Source organism: Anopheles maculipalpis, chromosome 2RL, assembly GCF_943734695.1.
Source record: "Anopheles maculipalpis chromosome 2RL, idAnoMacuDA_375_x, whole genome shotgun sequence".
Lineage (NCBI taxonomy): Eukaryota > Metazoa > Arthropoda > Insecta > Diptera > Culicidae > Anopheles > Anopheles maculipalpis.
In genome coordinates this window covers 68,167,116-68,185,783 of record NC_064871.1, presented here as the reverse complement: position 1 = coordinate 68,185,783, position 18,668 = coordinate 68,167,116, and the positions used below count along the sequence as shown (strand labels likewise).

Genomic DNA, 18,668 nt, shown 5'->3' with positions numbered 1-18,668 from the left:
TTAACATTTTATCAATGAAGTACGTACGTAAATGGGCAAATCCGACCCTAAACAACGCAACACAAATGGTAGTGTGTTTGATAGTAATTATTTTGATATTTATAGCGCACAAAACAAACCGGATGCCCCTACCCAGCTCTGCCAGATCCAGTAGGTTTCGTTGCATACCGATTTACGTCGAGCGATCATTAATACTAATTTAATTTTAGGGTGACATCAACGGTGTTGACGGATTTGGGCCAAATCAGTATCCGGAAGCGTAAAGGGCATCAGCAAATACAAAACAAAACAAAAAAATAGGAGAAATGTGTTTCTGTTCACACCAGCTTCCAGAGAATGGGGAACGGGAAACGTTAAGGATTCAATTACCCGGTGAAACATTTCCGCTGGCTGATACGCACCGTTACACAGTTACAGCGCACGGAGCATGTTGATTTATTTTTGGCCTAAATGAGACAAGGAAGGTTTGTCAGGATAGTTGTCTGTAGTAGTAGTTCAACGAGTCCGGAAATGTTTACATTTAAATTTAGCTTCCATCAATGTTTTGGACGTACCCTGGAGGGCCGGAAACGTTAACTTGACATAGGGTGGGTGATCTTGAAATTGAAAAGGAAATGTTAAGATCAAATGTTGATTTATTCACGGAGAGTTGGATAAAATGTGACAGTATTCTTTCAGGGCCTTCTACTAATACGCAGGACTGACTTCATTAGAGAGGCGAACGTGGGTCTTAGACTAACTAGGATTGACTACCCAGTTTGGGTAACACCAAGCCAAAAAAGCCAGAAACTACAACAGGCCAATCCATCACAGAATACCCGGGTTCTTTTATGTAATAAATATGTTCATTCTTAGACAAACATTCGTAACGTTGATAGACGCATGATTTTGCACCAAAACTAAAAAAATGCTTTGATAACACACCAAGCCCGCATATAACCAAGCACATGATAATACAACATAACCAATTCTTTCCCACTTGATAAGCTGTATAGCGTGGCATCAAAACATTTGGCAAGCACGTGCATCACGACCAACCGCCAACAACACCACGCAATCCCAACAAATTCCCATAGTTCTTGTCTTCTTATCCGTACTCCCCAGTAACCAGCATCACTTCACACACTTAATCTATGTTGACCACCATTACCTCCGTCTGGGCCCGTCTATTGCGCCTGCCGCCACTTCCTCCAAGCGAAGGGATTTTATTTGCAAACACGCCACAAATTCTATTAATATCGGCCTACAATATCAATGCGTATACCGGACACCGCGAAACGATGACTTTCTGTTTTTTGACACCGTTCTTTTCCCTTTTAGGATGATGGTCTAGATCTTCACACCAACCTCAGTTCCCACCAACTTCGAAGATGGAGACACTTGGTCGCCTACCGCACTTTCGGTAATGCTGATCACTTTAGACTCCTATTACTATTATTATCACTTGTTCAGGGGTCAGTTACCACTGTACCACTTTGTACTTTAACTACGTATTTCAATTAAAAGAACTCTACGTTCACGACACATTTCATCAAATCCACTGAGACTGTAACGCTAATATTTTGGCGCGTAAGTCTTTCTAAAACGTCAGCACTAATATATCCCGAACGAAACAAGCGAACGCAAAGCAATACTGAGGTCACTGATTGAACTTAACTACGCCATTGCGTGACACACTGCTCGGTTCCCATCCTTGCTGATTAGAATTTGAAATTCAACTGACGTACGCATGCAACGGTTCTCTCATTCGAGCAGCCATTGGTCTAAAAATACGAATTATACGATCCTCTTCCATTTTTAATGCTCACTCTCTGTGTAAAGTTCTTCGCGCGTGCGTGCCATCTCTTGAGTGACCACGGACTTCCACTTCCATACAGGCGCAAACAGACACAAACAATTTAAAAATCCCCTCCGATTTGGAGGACTACCAACGTGTAGAGTACTCGTGACTTCCCCAATTTTTAAGTGGTACTCAGACCGAACATAGGATTGATGTTGAGTGAATGTTGAGGGGAGAAATTTGGTAAGATGTGAACTATCCGCGTTCAGAATTTCAAACTCTCGACAACATAAAGCTATGCAGAGCTAACACTGTCTAGACGGGCGTTCCGAAAACAATATAAAGGGGGACTGTATTATGTTTCAATTGTCACATTAAAATTCTCTTGATATATGCATTAAAAAATCGATTTCTTCAGATTCATGGGAAAACTAAGCGGTACAGAATATTGTAAACAATAAAATTGCATTGTTTTCGTTAATAAATCTTTAATTTTAGAAAAAAAATCTCTTTTCCTCATCATCTTGCGGTTTTTGCAATAAGGTCATAAGAATAATTATAAAAAAAATAATTTGTTAAAAGGTCTCCTTATTCTTCAATTCTTCCCTGACATTGAAACCGTGAAATTAGTTAGATGGATTTTCCTCTTCAAGTTGATCTAGAAAATCGGAACGCTACTGGAGCACACTTAAGTTGGCTATTTGGAATTGCCCAGGATCTCCAAACGAAACTTTTTTTCCAACGCTCGTTTAAAATAGACTCCACTTCGTCAACTTTGTGGTTTTTTTTAATGTAACTATTGGGAGGCTCCATGTACTATATATCACATTGATTAAAGCCATTTCCAGAGAAAATAAAACGGGATGTGACGTCCTTTTCATTGATTGTGAACCGCAACTGATGTTGAATGTTCCAAGGGCTTAAAATAGTCGAGTGGACAGATCCAGACTCCAACTCTATACACTTTCCCTTCTCTAGAAAGTTCAATATCTGGTAGATATTTACCCGATCGTATCCGGCTGACAGGAAAAGGGACACAACGGCCGACTTTTTCTCGGGATTTGCTTTTGCTCTTTTGCAAACTTTTGCAAAAAGAACTTTTACTGTTCTCGTCTTAATTATTATAGTTAAGAGACAGAGCTCTCAAACTTTGAGGATATGTAGTTAACTAATAACTGTGACATTGACCACTGACCGGTGGACCGACCACTAGATGACAGCGTAAACGCATGAAAAATCGGAACATTTTTGCATCTTTTTTTAATGCATATGTTATAGCGCGACTACGTCTACCTTATTCGAACGATACACACTGTGAGCTTCTTTCTTATATTCACAGAATGATGTTAATTTATCACGATACAGTTTTTAATACGTCCGAATCACAAAATAAAACCATTCAAAGTACGAATGACGCATGCATCGGCATCGGCAATGCTCTTCTCAACTGCCCTACAAACTTTATAGACTTTCACTCTTCATTTCACGTACGAACGTACCAAAGCGTGTTCACAAACATACTTTCCGAGGTTTCGTACCCCTAACAATTAACACAACATATCGCTTATCGCTTATCGGAATTATGCTGCATGAGTTCTACCCGCATCTGCATGAATCATCCCTTAAACTCAATTCGATGTAATTTTCTGTTAGAACGAAAGATAATCTCACAAATAATTGAAATATATAAATAAAAAAGGGGTTTGAGATTAGCGGAAAACATGTAAATAATTATTTTCAAAACACTAACAAAAAGAAACAATAAATCTTCAACCACCCAAACCCAGAACAAACTTCCCTGCTATGTGTTTTCACTATCAAACAGCAGATGGCGCTATTTGTCAAAAACAGTTTAGTTGTACACAATAACCGATCTCATGCTTGCATGCAGCAGTGTTAGTCGGCGGATTGAACAGTTTCCAACCCCCCCAACAAACGCTTACCTGTATCTGTACTTCCAGCTCCTTCAGGACATCTTGCCGGGCGAGGGCAACCTGCTCTTGCAAGCGCCTCTCGTACCCGGCAATGATGTCCTGCAGATCAGTATCCGGTCCTAACTCTCCCACAAACGTAGGCGTTTGCAGTCGGATCGAACCCGATTGCTGTAACTGCTGTTGCTGCTCCTGCTTGATGATGTTAGTATCGGATGAGCTGAGGTTAGTTAGCAGTGCGTCGCCGGCAGGAAGAGTGTTTGCAGCGTCTGAGGTGTCGGTGGGTGATGTAGGACGATCAGCCGAAGGCATAGGCGGTGGTGGTGGTTGTGATGGTGGTACATTTGTTAGCATTGGTGAGCAGTGATCCTTCACAACGGAGGAGGTGGATGCCGTTTGATTAGACTGAAGAATGATGAAGAAGGATTCAACACACAATGAGTAACTACGTGAATTGGACGGTTATTATCAAGGGACGGAACACACTCCGAACCCGATCGCATGTTGTGGATGGATTTTTGGTGCGTACCACTTGGTACGAGTATGAGTAGGGTTAACCTCCAACAGATACATGCGACATTAGATTAATGGTTCGAGCATGCAAATGAATTTTAATTCCATCAAATATACTTACCAATACGTGCTTTTCCTGTTCTTTGGCTTCATACACCTTCAGCTTTTCTCGTAGATTTGTAAAGACTCGTTCATGCTGCGCATTTAGCTCCTTAATTTTGCTTTGATAAAATTCGCGTAGCTCGTCCGCTGTCAGATGACGATGCTACGGAGAAAAATGAAAAGGTTTTCATCAGAATTCTATTGATCAACAATAAACTGCAATGTACATACCTCTTTTTCCTCGATAATTTCCACCACAAGGACCTCATCCGTGCTCGCATCCGTTGCATCAATCGTGGTCGGTGTAATCTTTCGGTGGGTCGGACTCAGATAGATGCCCTCTTTGTGTTTTCGTCGCGGACTCGTGTGCTTCGATTGATAGCCTCCATTTTCCTCCGGGAACTCTTCCGCTCCCGATATTTCCGACGCCGTATCATCGTTCGACAGACGGCGACTTTGCTGGGAAAACACCTCCTCCGAATATTGCTTCTCCAGGTCAACTACCTTCTTTTCAAAGTACGTTCGCAAGTCGGCCATTTCCTGCGTGTGGCGTGCTTCCAACTCAGTTCGCAATGCTGCGATCTCGATCGAACCAGCCTTTACGCTACCGAGCATCTGTCTCAGCCGGTTTATCTCCTGCTCCTTGTCCGCCCGTTCAATTTGGAGCTGCTCTCGCAGCAGCCGATTTTCAGTCTCACCTCCATCACGCACCTTTTCCAGCTCCTGCGTAAGGAAGTCATCAAACTTCCCCTGCACCATGTTAAACAGGCGCACCTCTTCGGGCGAAAGATAGCGACGGAACTGTTCGAGTTGTTTCGATATCTTCAACGGAATGTGCAGTGGATTCAACTCAGAAAGATCACCACATCCGGGAGGATGCAAACCGTGTTCGGAAGATCCCAGCGGAGGATCATCGTAGATGTCGGGAAAATCGGATAATCCGCCGTCTTCTGTTTCGCTCACCAGATCAATCGATATTTCCGATATTCGTTGACCACCTCCTCCGCTGGTGCTTTCCTGATCCGGAGGCCGCACACCAGCCCAGCTACTGCTCTGCGCCTTCAACTTCATGCTTTCAACCGTTTCGGTCAATTGTTTCTTCAGCTGCATAACTTCCGCTGCCAGCTTTTCTCCCTCGAGCTGCAGCTGGTTGCGATCCTGCAGCGATTCCTTCAATTTATCCGCCAACAGTTCAATCCATTGATTTCGCTCCATTATTTTGCCATACAGATCCTTTTCGGCACCGCTGGTAGCTCCGACCAACTCCGTCAAATCGCCAACCGGACGATACTCGGTCGAGTTAGTGGCAAGGCTGATCGAGTCGCTGTTGTGTGATCGGCACAGCTGTTGCTCTCGTAACGATTCCGCTCGACTACCACCGGTAGTGTTAGCTTCCTTCCCCAATGTCCCACTGTCCTTGCGACCGTACGCATTTAGCAGCACATCTTTGGTAGCGATTATTTCATGCAATTTCCTTATCTCATTCTCCATTGTTTGAAACATTTTCAAACTAATTACACTGTCGAATTCTGGTGTCACTTTTACGGACGCCCCTCCTTCGGGAATATTTTCCTTATTATCCTCATAAATCGTACTTCCAACACTAAGCTGCTTTTGAAGCAGTTTCTCCTCGAGAATTGTACGCATTTCCTTGCCACGTTCAATCAGATTCCCCGGCTGGTTTGTATCCTGACGCGTCGCTGCTCTCATTCCCGTCACTCTCTGCTGTTCATCGTCGGTGTTGGATGAATTTCCGCCTCCTATCGTATGCTCCGATTCTTCAGAAATGTCTTCCAGAGCTTCTTTCTGATCAGCCGGTACACGTTCCATCGGTTTAGTCGGTTCCACACCCGGTCGTTCTATCTTATCGTCCAAAATTTCTATCGCCACAACACCCTGCGCTTTGACTTCTTCGAACGATTTGCTCGTGGTTAATATCTTTTCGCGCAAGTCGTCCGATATGCCACTCCCACCGGAAGATGAACTGCTTTGCTCTTCGTTAGTAGCTTGTCCACTTGTCACCTCTGACATCTTCATGGGCCCTAAACTTGTAAAGCAAGCTCCCGATGGCTTACCGGCGCCATTGTTTGCAGCTCCTATCGTATCCGGCACACTACGACTTCGATACTCGGCCGATAGTTTCATCTTTCTCATCGAACCACTAGACGGGTCCAGTTCAACACTTCCTACCCGCTCACTTTCGGTATCTGGTGCCAGGTCCGAAATGTCGTTGGTCGTATTCAAACTATTATCCTGGCTAGTGCTTTCTTCCGCCATGACGTGCAGGTTCAGTTTCACGTTTCGATTCTTTTCTTCCGTCTTTACGCCGCCCTTCTGGGCAATTATCTGGTTGCGCTGTTTTAACGCGTTCAAGTTCACCTTGCTATCGTTTATCAACACATCGTCCTCGTTGAGGGGCGATAATTCTTTCGTTTGGTGCACTTTCGCTAGTTCCAACGATTTTTTACCGTCCTCCTTCCGACTAGCTGATCCACCGACGGAATGCTCAATCTCCCCTGCCACCTGCCCGAACGAATCGTCGTACTCTTCGTGTTCCGCCGATCTTGACCGTCGTGCACGGTATGAACTGTCCTCTTTCTCACTTCGATCACTTTCAACGGTCGTTTGAAAATGTTGTGCAATTTCGTCCCCAGACAACTGCAAACGATCTATGTCAAACAAACCACCACTGGCGGGTCGTTCTGCACTCCGCGGCAACAAATCTTCGTCTTCACCAATATCGAACAACTGCCGCTTTCGATCGGCTACCGAACCACTCGCTATGTTCGCTTTCTTCTTCGATCGATTTAATGAAACTGGCTCCCCGCTTCTGGAGCTACTGTCTTCACTATTGCCACCGTCGGACCGTACACTGGCACTACTGCCGACTTCACCAACAATCTCCTCATCGTCATCGTTGTCTTCATCACCATCGGCCGGAACTAAAATTTCTTCCATAATCTCTAGACTATCGTCGTCATGATTGTCGTTCGCGCTGAGGCTTTCGGATATGCTCGCACTTGCACTTCCGCTGAGCTCGCTGCTGCCGCTACCGAGCAGTTCGTCCTCTAGCCGAAACCTTACCGACTGTTCCTTGCGGCTGTCGTAGCTGGACGTAGATTTACTAGCACTGGCGCTCCCAACCGAACCGGCACTGCTTCCGCTAGTGACACTGGTGAAGGGTTGTTGTTTCACAGTGGGTCCTTGTCGTTCGTTCCGCGAGTCCTGAATGTACCGGAAAACAAATGGGTGAAAACAAAACGTTAGGCGAAGCTTATTTAGCAACATAACGACAATAGCTAGAAAGACGAAAAAAACTCGAAAGGTCACGTACGGTTGTTGTAAATTTCTGCCTAACGTACCATCGTAGCAGAAATTTTGTAGCAATACAATGTCCTATGTGGAGAATTATTAAACCCATTACGACATATTATGTGATTGTGATGACTTGTTATAAGGATACAAGGATCAACTTTACATTAATATTACTCGAAATAACAAATCAGCTTAAAACGTTTAGACTCTTTTGTCTCAAAATTACAAAATTTCTGCATTTGGGTCACTTCTGTTCTGGGTTCTGCATTTGGGTCACTGGAACTAAGTCAGTGTTAAAAATTGGATACCAAAATCAGATACATTGCCCTGGTACGAGTGAACACGCAAGCAGGAATCCTAACCGATATCTACAATAAAGTATACGGTAAGGATCGTTGTGGAACATGCGATTTGGTACCGAATTAGTCCCATCTTCCTTTCGTCTCCTCTTTAAACACTTTGTTTACTTCTTCAATAAGCGAAACCCTGCGGTTCACGGTCCTCATGACAATCCCCAGCCACATCACATCCATTTAGGGCAAAAGTTGCAATTTTTCATCAAGTTTGCGTTTTATGTGCTCAGCGTTAACTATCTTTAGCAACTTCCATTCACTGTGACCTACGAAGATACTACTGGGCTGTTTGATCGATACGAATCCATGAAAAACAAAGGAACAATTTAGTGAGGTCCCGCGTACAGTGTGGTTGTATATTTGAAGACGAGCATTATCACAGCTCTAGCGATTAAAGATACAAAGTTGGTAGACCTGCAAAGATGTAAGTATTATAAGCGCGTTAATCATATATCAAAGTGATGGCGTGCACGAATATAAGCGATCATTTTGAGTAAGAGTTCGATTCATTTTCGTAGTTCACGCTAGGCTTTGTGTCTGAGTAATTCTACTACCAGACGAAAAATGCCGCCTTATCTTATCATTAAATATGAACTAGCATAAGCAGACATTCTCTTCTTCAAACATGGTTCACCATCTAAGCATCATACACCGCGCATACAACAATCCATCGAATGGTATGTTGTTTCCCAAGCACGCATTCCGAAAAACACAGAACAAAACACCAAACGTACAAAGAAAAATAATGCAAGGGAAAGCTACGACAGCGATTACAGGCGAGGTTTGCTTAAATTTAGAACTGCATCTAAACCATGTACAGAGTACTCAGCGACGACACTGCTATGCGGAGTTGCTTGGGGGCCTTCCCTTTATTATCCCGGGAAGATTTATCGGCAGGCACCATCGATCATACTTGTGTTAATTCTACTTTTAAGCTAGATTTTTGCGTCACACACAAATAAATTTGAATTTGTGTCAATGCACAGTTGTATCAAATTCTTCATTACTAACTGTTGCGTAAGAAAAAGTGGAAAATCTTCATGCTTCTGCACGATCGCTAAGGTAGCATTAAATATTTCAGAATTACATGCATTCGCCACCGCCGACGAACGTCGAACTACAAGTGATTTTTTTTAACACCATCATTGTGTAAAAAACACAAACAAAAATAACTCACAAGCACATAAGTCCTCCATAAAAGCCTCCGTAAGCAGAACGGATGTGTTAAAGCTGCGTTGTCTCTTCATCCGGAAGCAATTAATCGCCATTTCTTAACTTCCGATACACACTAACCGAGGAGAGATGTTTGGGATCTGTACCATACGGGCGGAGATTTTATTCGTTGCACCCAAATTATCCCTACTCTATGCGATAGGACGTCCTATAACTGTTTCTACTCAAACAGTAAATGCCGAGCCACCGGTTTGAGTCACCGTCTTCCGATTCGACCCTTTCGACACTAAATACACGAACGCACTGAGAAGCCGCGAGATCCGACTCCGCGTCCGTGTCGATGGCAAATCTAATCCAAACGAATGCGCCCGCGAACGAACGAAATTTTCGAATCGAATCGATGTTTGCGCCTGGTGTTTGTTCGCGCCCAAAGCCCGGATGCCGGTATATGTGTGTGGGACACGACCACCACCACTGTTCAAACGTCTTTGACAAACCCACAAGAGCGATGTTGTGGAGAGAAACAAACAGAAAATCAAATAAATTTCAACTACATACAAAAAAAAGCCATCTTGAGGTATAAAAATGGAGGGGCATAATTAGTTCCTTGAATAGAGTTTAAAATATTGGACCATAAACAACAGTGTCAGCGTGTTATGTATCCAGGTGGCACTAATGTTCAAAACATTGGTTAAATTGGTCGACATAATTAAATTGAACAATTCAAAAATTGAAATATTATTCGTGAAACTTACACTATTAAGCCAGTGTATGGCTTATTCGGGTATCAACTCTAATTCGAGAATTTTAACGTGTAAGAGTTCCTTTTATTAAGAACGTATGGATACCGATCATCCACAATAGTAACGAATTTTTTGGAGGTTGAACTTTGGAAACTTTGGAAAGGCTGAAGTTTCGAAATTCTTTCTTCTGTGATTCTTTTTCGTACTATAACTCGTAGTACTACGACCTAAGGAGATCTGAGGCCTGTAATTGATGGTGTTTTTCCGTGGCTAAAATTAAATTGAGCAAAATAATTAATACTGAATATAGGGGAACAATCCGGATGGAATCAACTGTTGGTGCCAAAATCGAACATGAACCGATCATCCATGTAACCGATCGTCTGCATTGATTATATCTTTCGATGCATTTTTTACGATCATACTTCGATGAATGGGAATGATCTACTTCCACACTAACGATTGGATCATTTATTTTTATCGCCACTTCATAAATCCAATCTCACTTGAGACATCATCTGCCACTCGGAAGTAGTCTACTTCTGCTTATATCTTCCCCCTCTCTAGTGTCTAGAACGCGAAACATTAAAACCTGCCGCCGCCGCCGCTGCCGTAACATAAAATCAACCGGGCTATTAATCTTCCATTACGAATTCCACCGAACCAATAGGAGCGAGCTGTCGCACGCCCGACGAACAGAAGGGAGCCCAGTTCACCGCACGTCTGCACTGGCACAGCATCTTTCTATTCGGTGGTACTCGATACTCACTTGCAAACCGTTTCCATTTCGGTGTCGATATATTTTTAGCCCAACCGATACGGAGGAAGCTGGTGTCGGGTTTCCAGTGTGGATTTTAATTATTTTGTCACCATGTGTCGAATAAATTGATCCGAGCAAGAGGAAAAAATACCAATTTTGATGTTGAACAAGAAGGTAGATCTCGTTGTACGTCTTCGTCGTTTATCATAAGAAATAATTTGCTTGTAGATTAGTATTGTGTATGTATGCATCTGTCTTACAAGATGCTTCCATTCTTCATTTATTGTGATAAAAATAGTCAACAATTAAAAATTCCATTCTAATACCTCTATTGCAGAAAAACTCTTACTTTTCACTGCAAATGCATAATTTAATTTACGTTAAACTTTTTCATCTAAAATCTCTACACCATGTCCACAGGACAAGCGTTTAGTTTTTCCATGTTTATCGTTTATTTCCTCATCTCCTTAGGTAGGGTGTGTATCAACATGTTTCCCTCGATACTCTCTTCAATCTACTACCATTCAGTGGATCGTTTCTTCTGCATGCCCAACGAAGACTAATGCAACGTTGTTTATTTACTTGTAAAACAGCATCCACTTGAAGGAGAATTTCAGTAAAAAAAACCATTTCCATTCAGGCTGCATGCAACAAGCCACACGGAATACTAACCACGTTAAGAGTAGGGGAAATAGCGACTGGAACACGGATGCATGGATGGATGGATGATGGGTGCGTTTTTGGTTCCGGTAGAACAAGCTGCTACAGAATGCCAGAAAGTAACCCAGATCGTTGAGTCCCTTTTGGGGAAATTGGAAGGAAAAAAAATGTTTTGTGGCCTTCCTCGCCTCAATGGACCGCAAGCGTGTATCGTTTAGACCACAGCATACACGCACACACACACTCCACGCAGAAACATATGGGTTGGTTAAAAGAAATATTACACCAACTTGGTGTTTTCCACAATGGCGCTTGGGAATTTCCTTAGTCAAAGGAGAAGACGGGAAAAAACAAAATAAACATACCCCAAACAACAGGTCAGGGATAAGCAAGTCAAGCAAGAAAAGGAAAATCTACTCTTTGATTTAAAATTTTTATGCGTTTTGGAAAACGTTGCGTTATAGTCATACACCTGTGGTATAACGTAATATATAAAAAAACTTGAGCGATTGAGATTTTCCAAAATAAAAATTGAATGTTGGGAGCATGTCCCGAATACTACGTACTCTTTTGTGGAGATATTTATTATGACCAATGCTTTTCTTGAGTAAATGTATTGTAGTGGTGAGAATTTCATTCCGAACCTATTAGGTTTGTTCCGTCCCTGCAATGGAACGATCGAACTTAGGTTTTAACAAAATTATCGGCGTTTTTCTGTATATTAGAATGTTAAAACGTGCACTCTTAGCCATTTTTTCTGAATTAAGGTCCATAAAGCTTTATAAAATAACAAAGCCTTGTTCAGTAGCAGAATTGGCAATCCGCTTGATCCTCAATATTGTTTCTTGGATGAGAAAACCAGACTGACAACTCCTGCACAAATAGACTCTGTGACGCTTTTCATTTTTGTTGAAATAGGTTCATAGAACCTGCAAGGTACGTTCCGTTTATTTCTGAAAATAATCCATTCCATTCCGAGAAAGGGAACTTTCCCATCGGTTGTGTATTCGTACATTAGAAGATTTTTTAAACAGTGTCTAATATTCCATTTTAGCTGGCCATCGTAGTTTTTCAATATTGCTTGTTAACCCCTGGCATGCGGGATAGACTACCAAAAAGATAATCGAATGGAAACGAAGATGGAAACATGCCTAGTGGACGACGGTTGACACCTCGACATAATTAGTGTAATCCGAACGCGATCTATATCGTGTCGGTCGATACGACTTGGCTCTCCTTTGGACAGGGACAAAACGAAAGAAAAGGTTGTTTGTGCTTGTCCGATGTTTGTTGCTGTTAGTTCCTTCCTTCCTTCCGTCCTCCTCGTTCCACATACCAACTCTCTACCCTGAAATAGACACCGAGTCCAACGGAAGCAAAGCCAACAATTAAATGCAGCATCTATCGGGCAGCATTCTTGGCATACGTGTGTGGGAACGGGTTGTTCGCAGCATGTTCCACATTGCGCCACTCCGTCAATCGACAGTTGTGGGTCATATTTGTCGACACTAAGTAGCGAACATCGATCAACGAGTTGATGGACCGTACCGTTGGGGTGTTGCGATTCGAATTATTTCTACACAGTGCGTCCGCGTTCAGGTGCACAAAGATTTTCCAGCTTTTGCTTTAAGCCACCACCGGATATAACGAGTTAGAGGAAGATTTCCCGGAATTCCTCTCACGTGCCGCAGATTCATCTTTTGGCGGTAGCTGTTTGATTTTTTGTATTGTAAAGATCGGAAAAAAATCCATTAGTGCACGGGCATATGTATCTTCCCAGCACGTTCCGGGTAGTGGCTGACCATTGCAGCGATTCGCTCACTGAGAAACGGACAGACTAAAGTGTCCACTGAACCATAACTACTTTCTATCGATCGTAGGCAAAGCCGAGCCGATTGCTCGGGGAACACCTCCAATGGCAGATTCGCTGTTGATGTTTCGTTTCCTAGGAAACCCGGTGCAATGACAACGGCAGAGAAGTGGCACACATCGGTACGGGATGTTATGTCGTCGCTACACCTCATGCAAAATTCATCGCCAAACTTGTCTCCCGTCCGGGGCAGACGTAAAACGGTGCGGTACCGGTGCCACCACTACGCACTATTCCGAAATGCTCTTAAAATAGAACCCGTGTTCTACATTTTGCCCGCAATCCGTCCGAACGCACGGCGATACTTTCCGTTGGTTACCATCCGATTCTGCACCATCACCGCCACGGGTTAACTGCGATTTGTACATTTTGCGGAGATAATTGGCTCGAGTAGTGGCGGACGTGCAACTGCAACAACCTGAGCGTATTTGCCTGCGATCGAAAAAAGGTTTCGAGCTGATTCCCATACATGGGATTTACCTCGTCAGGCTGTTGGCTGGTCGTTTGGTTCGCTTCACGGGGAAGCTTCAGTGGTTTCAGCTTCAATCGATTCATTTTTCACACACTATTTCACGCTCACTGCATACGGTGCACCACAAAACACATGGTTTTCACACGAACAACACACACACACGGCCAACAGAAAACACCGAACATGCAACCAAAAACGGAACTTTTACTAAAATTTCGGTTCAGGATTTTAAAAAGAAGCCAAGAGCCGATCTAGCCGTTCTGGCATCATTCTGGGGTTAGCGTTTTGTGTTTATGTTGTGCGCTACGGCTGTCAAACGTTCAACGAACAATTTAACGAAACGTTTAACGAAAGCGTCAGTTTTGACGTTTATAACACAGTTTTTTCACAGTACCAAACAAAACAACATTTGCAAACTAGGCGGAATCACATTTTCTCAGGTGAAAAACACTATTTTCTATTGTTTGTTTAGCTCCTCCACTTATCAACTACTACTACTACTACCACTACATCGGCGGTCGTGCATCGGTAACCTTCTCCGGATGACTCGTACAGGTGAAAATGGGTAAGTAGGCACATCGTCCGAAACGAACGCCGGCAGGAAGCGCCGGACAGGTACCAAATTTACCTCTCGAAACATTTGCAGGAAGGATAGGCGTCGTTCGAGAAGTAAGTCGGCTTCTCCGGACCGCAAAAAGAAACGGTCACGCAGTCACGATCGCAGCAAGGCCAGTAGTTCCCGTTCGTCCGTCAACAATGGTGGTACGAATGCGGCCAGTTTTTCGGCATCTGTTTTCGGTGGCAGTGGTAGCAGCAGTAGCAGTGCCGCCCGCCGTGAACGCCACCGCGAGGAGCATCGGGAACGTGAGCGAGAACTCTGGGAGCGGGAGAAGGAACGTGACCGGGAGCTAGAAAAGGAACGCGAAAAAGAAGCCGCGCGCAAACGGGAACGCGAAAAGGAGCGGGAAAAGCTACGAGAGCAGGCAACCAAATAGTAAGTACACGGAAGGTTCATATTAGGCGCTAGTGATGGCTTCTCTGAAAAGCGCCTATTTGGAACAATGGGCGCGTTTCAGAGAAGCCGGAACCATCGAAATCGTTAGATCCGTCCGAACCATCGTAACCATCAGAACCGTTAGAACCGTCCTTAATCGTCGGAATTGTTGCAACCATTCGAAACCGTCCATAAGCGCAGTCGGCTAGACGCTTTTTTTCAGATATGATGATTTTTGTCTTCGTTTTTACTGTGATTCGCTCTGCGTGGACTTTTGATACAGTGTATCCCAGCAATTGTTAACACTTTTCTATGATATTTGACCGCGCGTTCAAATATCTTTGTTTCTGGTATTTTTTTCCTAATTCAAATCCGATGTCAGACTCCAACGCTTCCAGATGATTCGAACATCTTCTGACGATTCCAATCGTACGGAGCCAGTTCCGCCTTTTTGCTAGTTTTCCCCATCTCTGTTAGGCTCCACGACACACTACTTTTCCGTCTTTGATATGAAAATTTTGCTCTTTACAACACCAACAGTGCGCAAAGTGTAAGCAGCAGTGGAAAGCAATCCAAGTTCGATCAGATGCCACCGGGCATGATGGCACCACCACCACTTCTACCTCCAACGGTGGTGGTTGTGGAAAAGTTAGCTGAAGAGAAGAAGTCCATCTTCCGAGAAAGGCCCAAAGAAGAAGTGTACGAGGTCCCGGTGGCTCCAATCGACAAGGAGGAGGAACAGCGTCGTCTGGAGCAGGAAATGACGAAACGTCGCGAGCGCATCGAACGATGGCGTGCGGAGCGTAATAAGAAGGAACAGGAAATCAAAAAACCACTCCCAACGATCGTTCCAATTTCGTCGGCTGGTGCGAAAAAGTGGAGCCTCGAGGACGATGAGGAAGATGACGAAACGGAGGACGCAAAGGATAAGGCGGAAGAGGCTGTCGAGGAGGAGGAAGAAATTGACCCGCTGGATGCGTTTATGAAGGAAGTGAACGAAGAGGTACGCAAAGTTAACAAGCTCGCCAATCCGCTCCCGAAAACGGATGGCAAAGCGTCCAACAGTGGCGTTACGATAATTACCGGAGTGGCAAAGCAAAAGTCGGAAACGAAGAAAGGTGAACTGATCGAGCAGAACCAGGATGGGCTGGAGTATTCGTCGGAAGAAGAGCAGGAAGACATTAAGGATACAGCGGCGAATCTTGCCAACAAGCAGAAAAAAGAATTGGCTAAAATTGACCATTCCGGCATTAACTACATGCCCTTTAGAAAGTCGTTCTACGTGGAGGTGCCAGAAATTGCTCGCATGACCCAGACGGAGATTGATGCGTACAAGAAGGAGCTGGAAGGTATTGCAGTCAAGGGCAAAGGATGCCCGAAACCGATCAAAACCTGGGCCCACTGTGGTGTGTCCAAGAAGGAGTTTGAGGTGTTGCGTAAGCTTGGCTTCGAAAAACCAACTCCTATCCAGTGTCAGGCCATACCGGCCATCATGTCGGGAAGGGATTTGATAGGCATAGCCAAAACTGGCAGTGGAAAAACGCTTGCCTTTATTTTACCCATGTTCCGGCACATTCTCGATCAGCCTCCGCTGGACGACGGTGATGGACCGATTTCGATCATCATGACACCGACGCGAGAGCTTTGCATGCAGATCGGGAAGGATATTAAGAAATTTTCGAAATCTCTAAACCTGCGGACGGCATGCGTTTACGGTGGGACGGGCATATCGGAACAGATTGCGGAGCTAAAGCGGGGAGCAGAAATTATTGTCTGTACACCGGGGCGTATGATCGATATGCTGGCGGCTAATTCGGGCCGTGTGACAAACCTAAGGCGTGTGACGTACGTCGTGCTTGATGAAGCCGACCGTATGTTCGACATGGGCTTTGAACCTCAGGTGATGCGCATCATCGACAACGTGCGTCCCGATCGGCAAACTGTTATGTTTAGTGCAACATTCCCGCGCCAGATGGAAGCACTGGCACGAAGGATCCTGAAGAAACCGATCGAGGTGCAGGTCGGCGGACGTTCGGTCGTTTGTAAGGACGTCGAACAGCACGTAGTTGTGTTGGATGATGAGGCAAAATTCTTCAAACTACTCGAACTGCTCGGTCTCTATCAGGAGCAGGGGAGTATTATCGTGTTCGTCGATAAGCAGGAGAATGCCGACAGTCTGTTGAAGGATTTGATGAAAGCATCCTATCCGTGCATGAGTCTGCACGGTGGTATCGATCAGTTTGATCGAGACTCGACCATGGTGGATTTTAAGCAGGGGCGTGTAAAACTGTTGATCGCTACCTCAGTTGCAGCTCGGGGTTTGGACGTGAAGCAATTGATTCTAGTAGTGAACTATGACTGCCCAAATCACTACGAAGATTACGTGCATCGTTGCGGACGGACAGGGCGCGCTGGGGCAAAAGGATTTGCATGGACATTCCTTACGCCGGAACAGGGACGCTACGCGGGTGATATCATTCGAGCGCTCGAACTGTCCGGCGGCACTGTGCCTGACGATTTGCGAAACCTTTGGGACACGTACAAAGCAGCACAGGAAGCAGAAGGCAAGAAGGTACACACTGGCGGAGGATTTAGCGGCAAGGGCTTCAAGTTCGATGCTCAGGAAGCGGCCGCCGTCAACGAGCGTAAGAAAATGCAAAAAGCCGCCCTTGGATTACAAGATTCTGACGACGAGGAAGATCTTGAACAGGATATTGATCAGCAAATCGAAAACATGTTCGCCACCAAGCGCATTGTGAAGGAGGTGGAAGCACCAGCGACAAACAACCGTGAGCAACAGAATAATCCACCACCGGTACCTGCTCCACCGGCGCCGAACGTTACCCACTCTGACAAGCTCGAACTGGCTAAGCGATTGGCATCGAAGATAAACCTGCAGAAAACACTCGGCACAGATTCAAAGGGTGCGACACAGCAGGCAGCCGAAGCAATTCTGAAGGGTGCCAATACGCAACAATTAATCGCTGCCAAAACGGTCGCGGAACAGCTGGCTGCGAAGCTGAACAACAAGCTTAACTATCAACCGAAAGACGAGGAAGAACCGGTGGTGGAGACGAACGAGCAGGTGTTCCGCAAGTATGAGGAAGAGCTGGAAATTAACGATTTCCCGCAGCAGGCTCGCTGGAAGGTAACATCGAAGGTACGTATCGTCATTAGTGAGGCGTAATCTACAAGAAATTAATACTAATCACCTCACATTCAACAAATTGCTCTATCATTACAGGAAGCTTTAGCGCAAATTTCCGAATACTCTGAGGCAGGCCTTACCGTGCGTGGTACGTACGTGCCACCCGGTAAAAATCCTCCCGACGGTGAGCGTAAGCTGTACCTAGCTATCGAAAGCTGCAATGAGCTTGCGGTGACGAAGGCAAAGCGAGAAATAACGCGCCTTATCAAGGAAGAGTTGCTGAAACTTCAGGCGTCGTCTCATCATGTCATTAACAAAGCCCGTTACAAGGTGGTGTAAATGGATGCTAAACAGTCGCCAACGCAGCCAACAACTGGCTAGCGACATGAACCGTGCAGTTAGTTTAAGTTATGCAAACTTTTGCTTATTGCATAATAAAATAATTATTCTTAATCCAAAGTAGAGCGATGAAACGCATAAGTTACAAGAACGAAGGTGATTTATCACAGAAAATTTCGAACGAACAGATTTCGACATGATGAACTAGCTAGCTAGCTAAAAATATTGAAAAGCATAGATGATTTACACCCAGGACCATCCTGACAGACTGGTACGGTGTCGACACTAGTATTGCGCATACTGAGTAAGAGTTAGTGGTTTATATCTTTCTAATGAATGAATTAAATGAACTCTTCACAAAGAGTTTTTGAACTTTTTGCAATTAGAATCGCAAAATATGTAATGTTTTTGATTCTTTTGGGAGTCGAAAAAGTTGATAGTCGTCAGAGAGTTTTTACAACTCTTCTGTGATTTGAATCGCAGAGAATTTTTAAAATTTCTGTGAGAGTCGTTTT

At 44.4% G+C, this 18,668-nt stretch overlaps 3 protein-coding genes across 5 annotated transcripts in view; 2 read left to right on the top strand and 1 right to left on the bottom strand.

The window, feature by feature from the left end:
• Positions 1-13,824, bottom strand: part of LOC126568742 (pericentrin-like) — a 37,880-nt gene extending 24,056 nt beyond the window's left edge. Inside the window, exons 1-4 of one of the 2 annotated variants that reach the window (XM_050225280.1) lie at positions 13,681-13,824; positions 4,558-7,551; positions 4,346-4,489; positions 3,724-4,116 (exon numbers count right to left, since the gene is read on the bottom strand). In XM_050225280.1, coding sequence (XP_050081237.1) covers positions 3,724-4,116; positions 4,346-4,489; positions 4,558-7,551; positions 13,681-13,755 — 3,606 coding nt within the window. In that variant the 5' untranslated portion in view covers positions 13,756-13,824. Of the gene's footprint in view, positions 1-3,723; positions 4,117-4,345; positions 4,490-4,557; positions 7,552-13,680 lie in introns of those variants that run through there. The other variant, XM_050225279.1, reaches the window with a different exon arrangement.
• LOC126556046 (digestive cysteine proteinase 1) overlaps positions 1-18,668 on the top strand; it is a 283,799-nt gene that overhangs the window by 131,520 nt on the left and 133,611 nt on the right. The window lies entirely within an intron of this gene.
• On the top strand, positions 14,072-18,161 carry LOC126568789 (probable ATP-dependent RNA helicase DDX46). Its single transcript, XM_050225419.1, has 4 exons — positions 14,072-14,237; positions 14,319-14,666; positions 15,207-17,826; positions 17,911-18,161. Exons 1-4 carry the CDS (start codon positions 14,215-14,217, stop codon positions 18,151-18,153), a joined length of 3,234 nt encoding a protein of 1,077 aa, XP_050081376.1. The 5' UTR covers positions 14,072-14,214; the 3' UTR covers positions 18,154-18,161.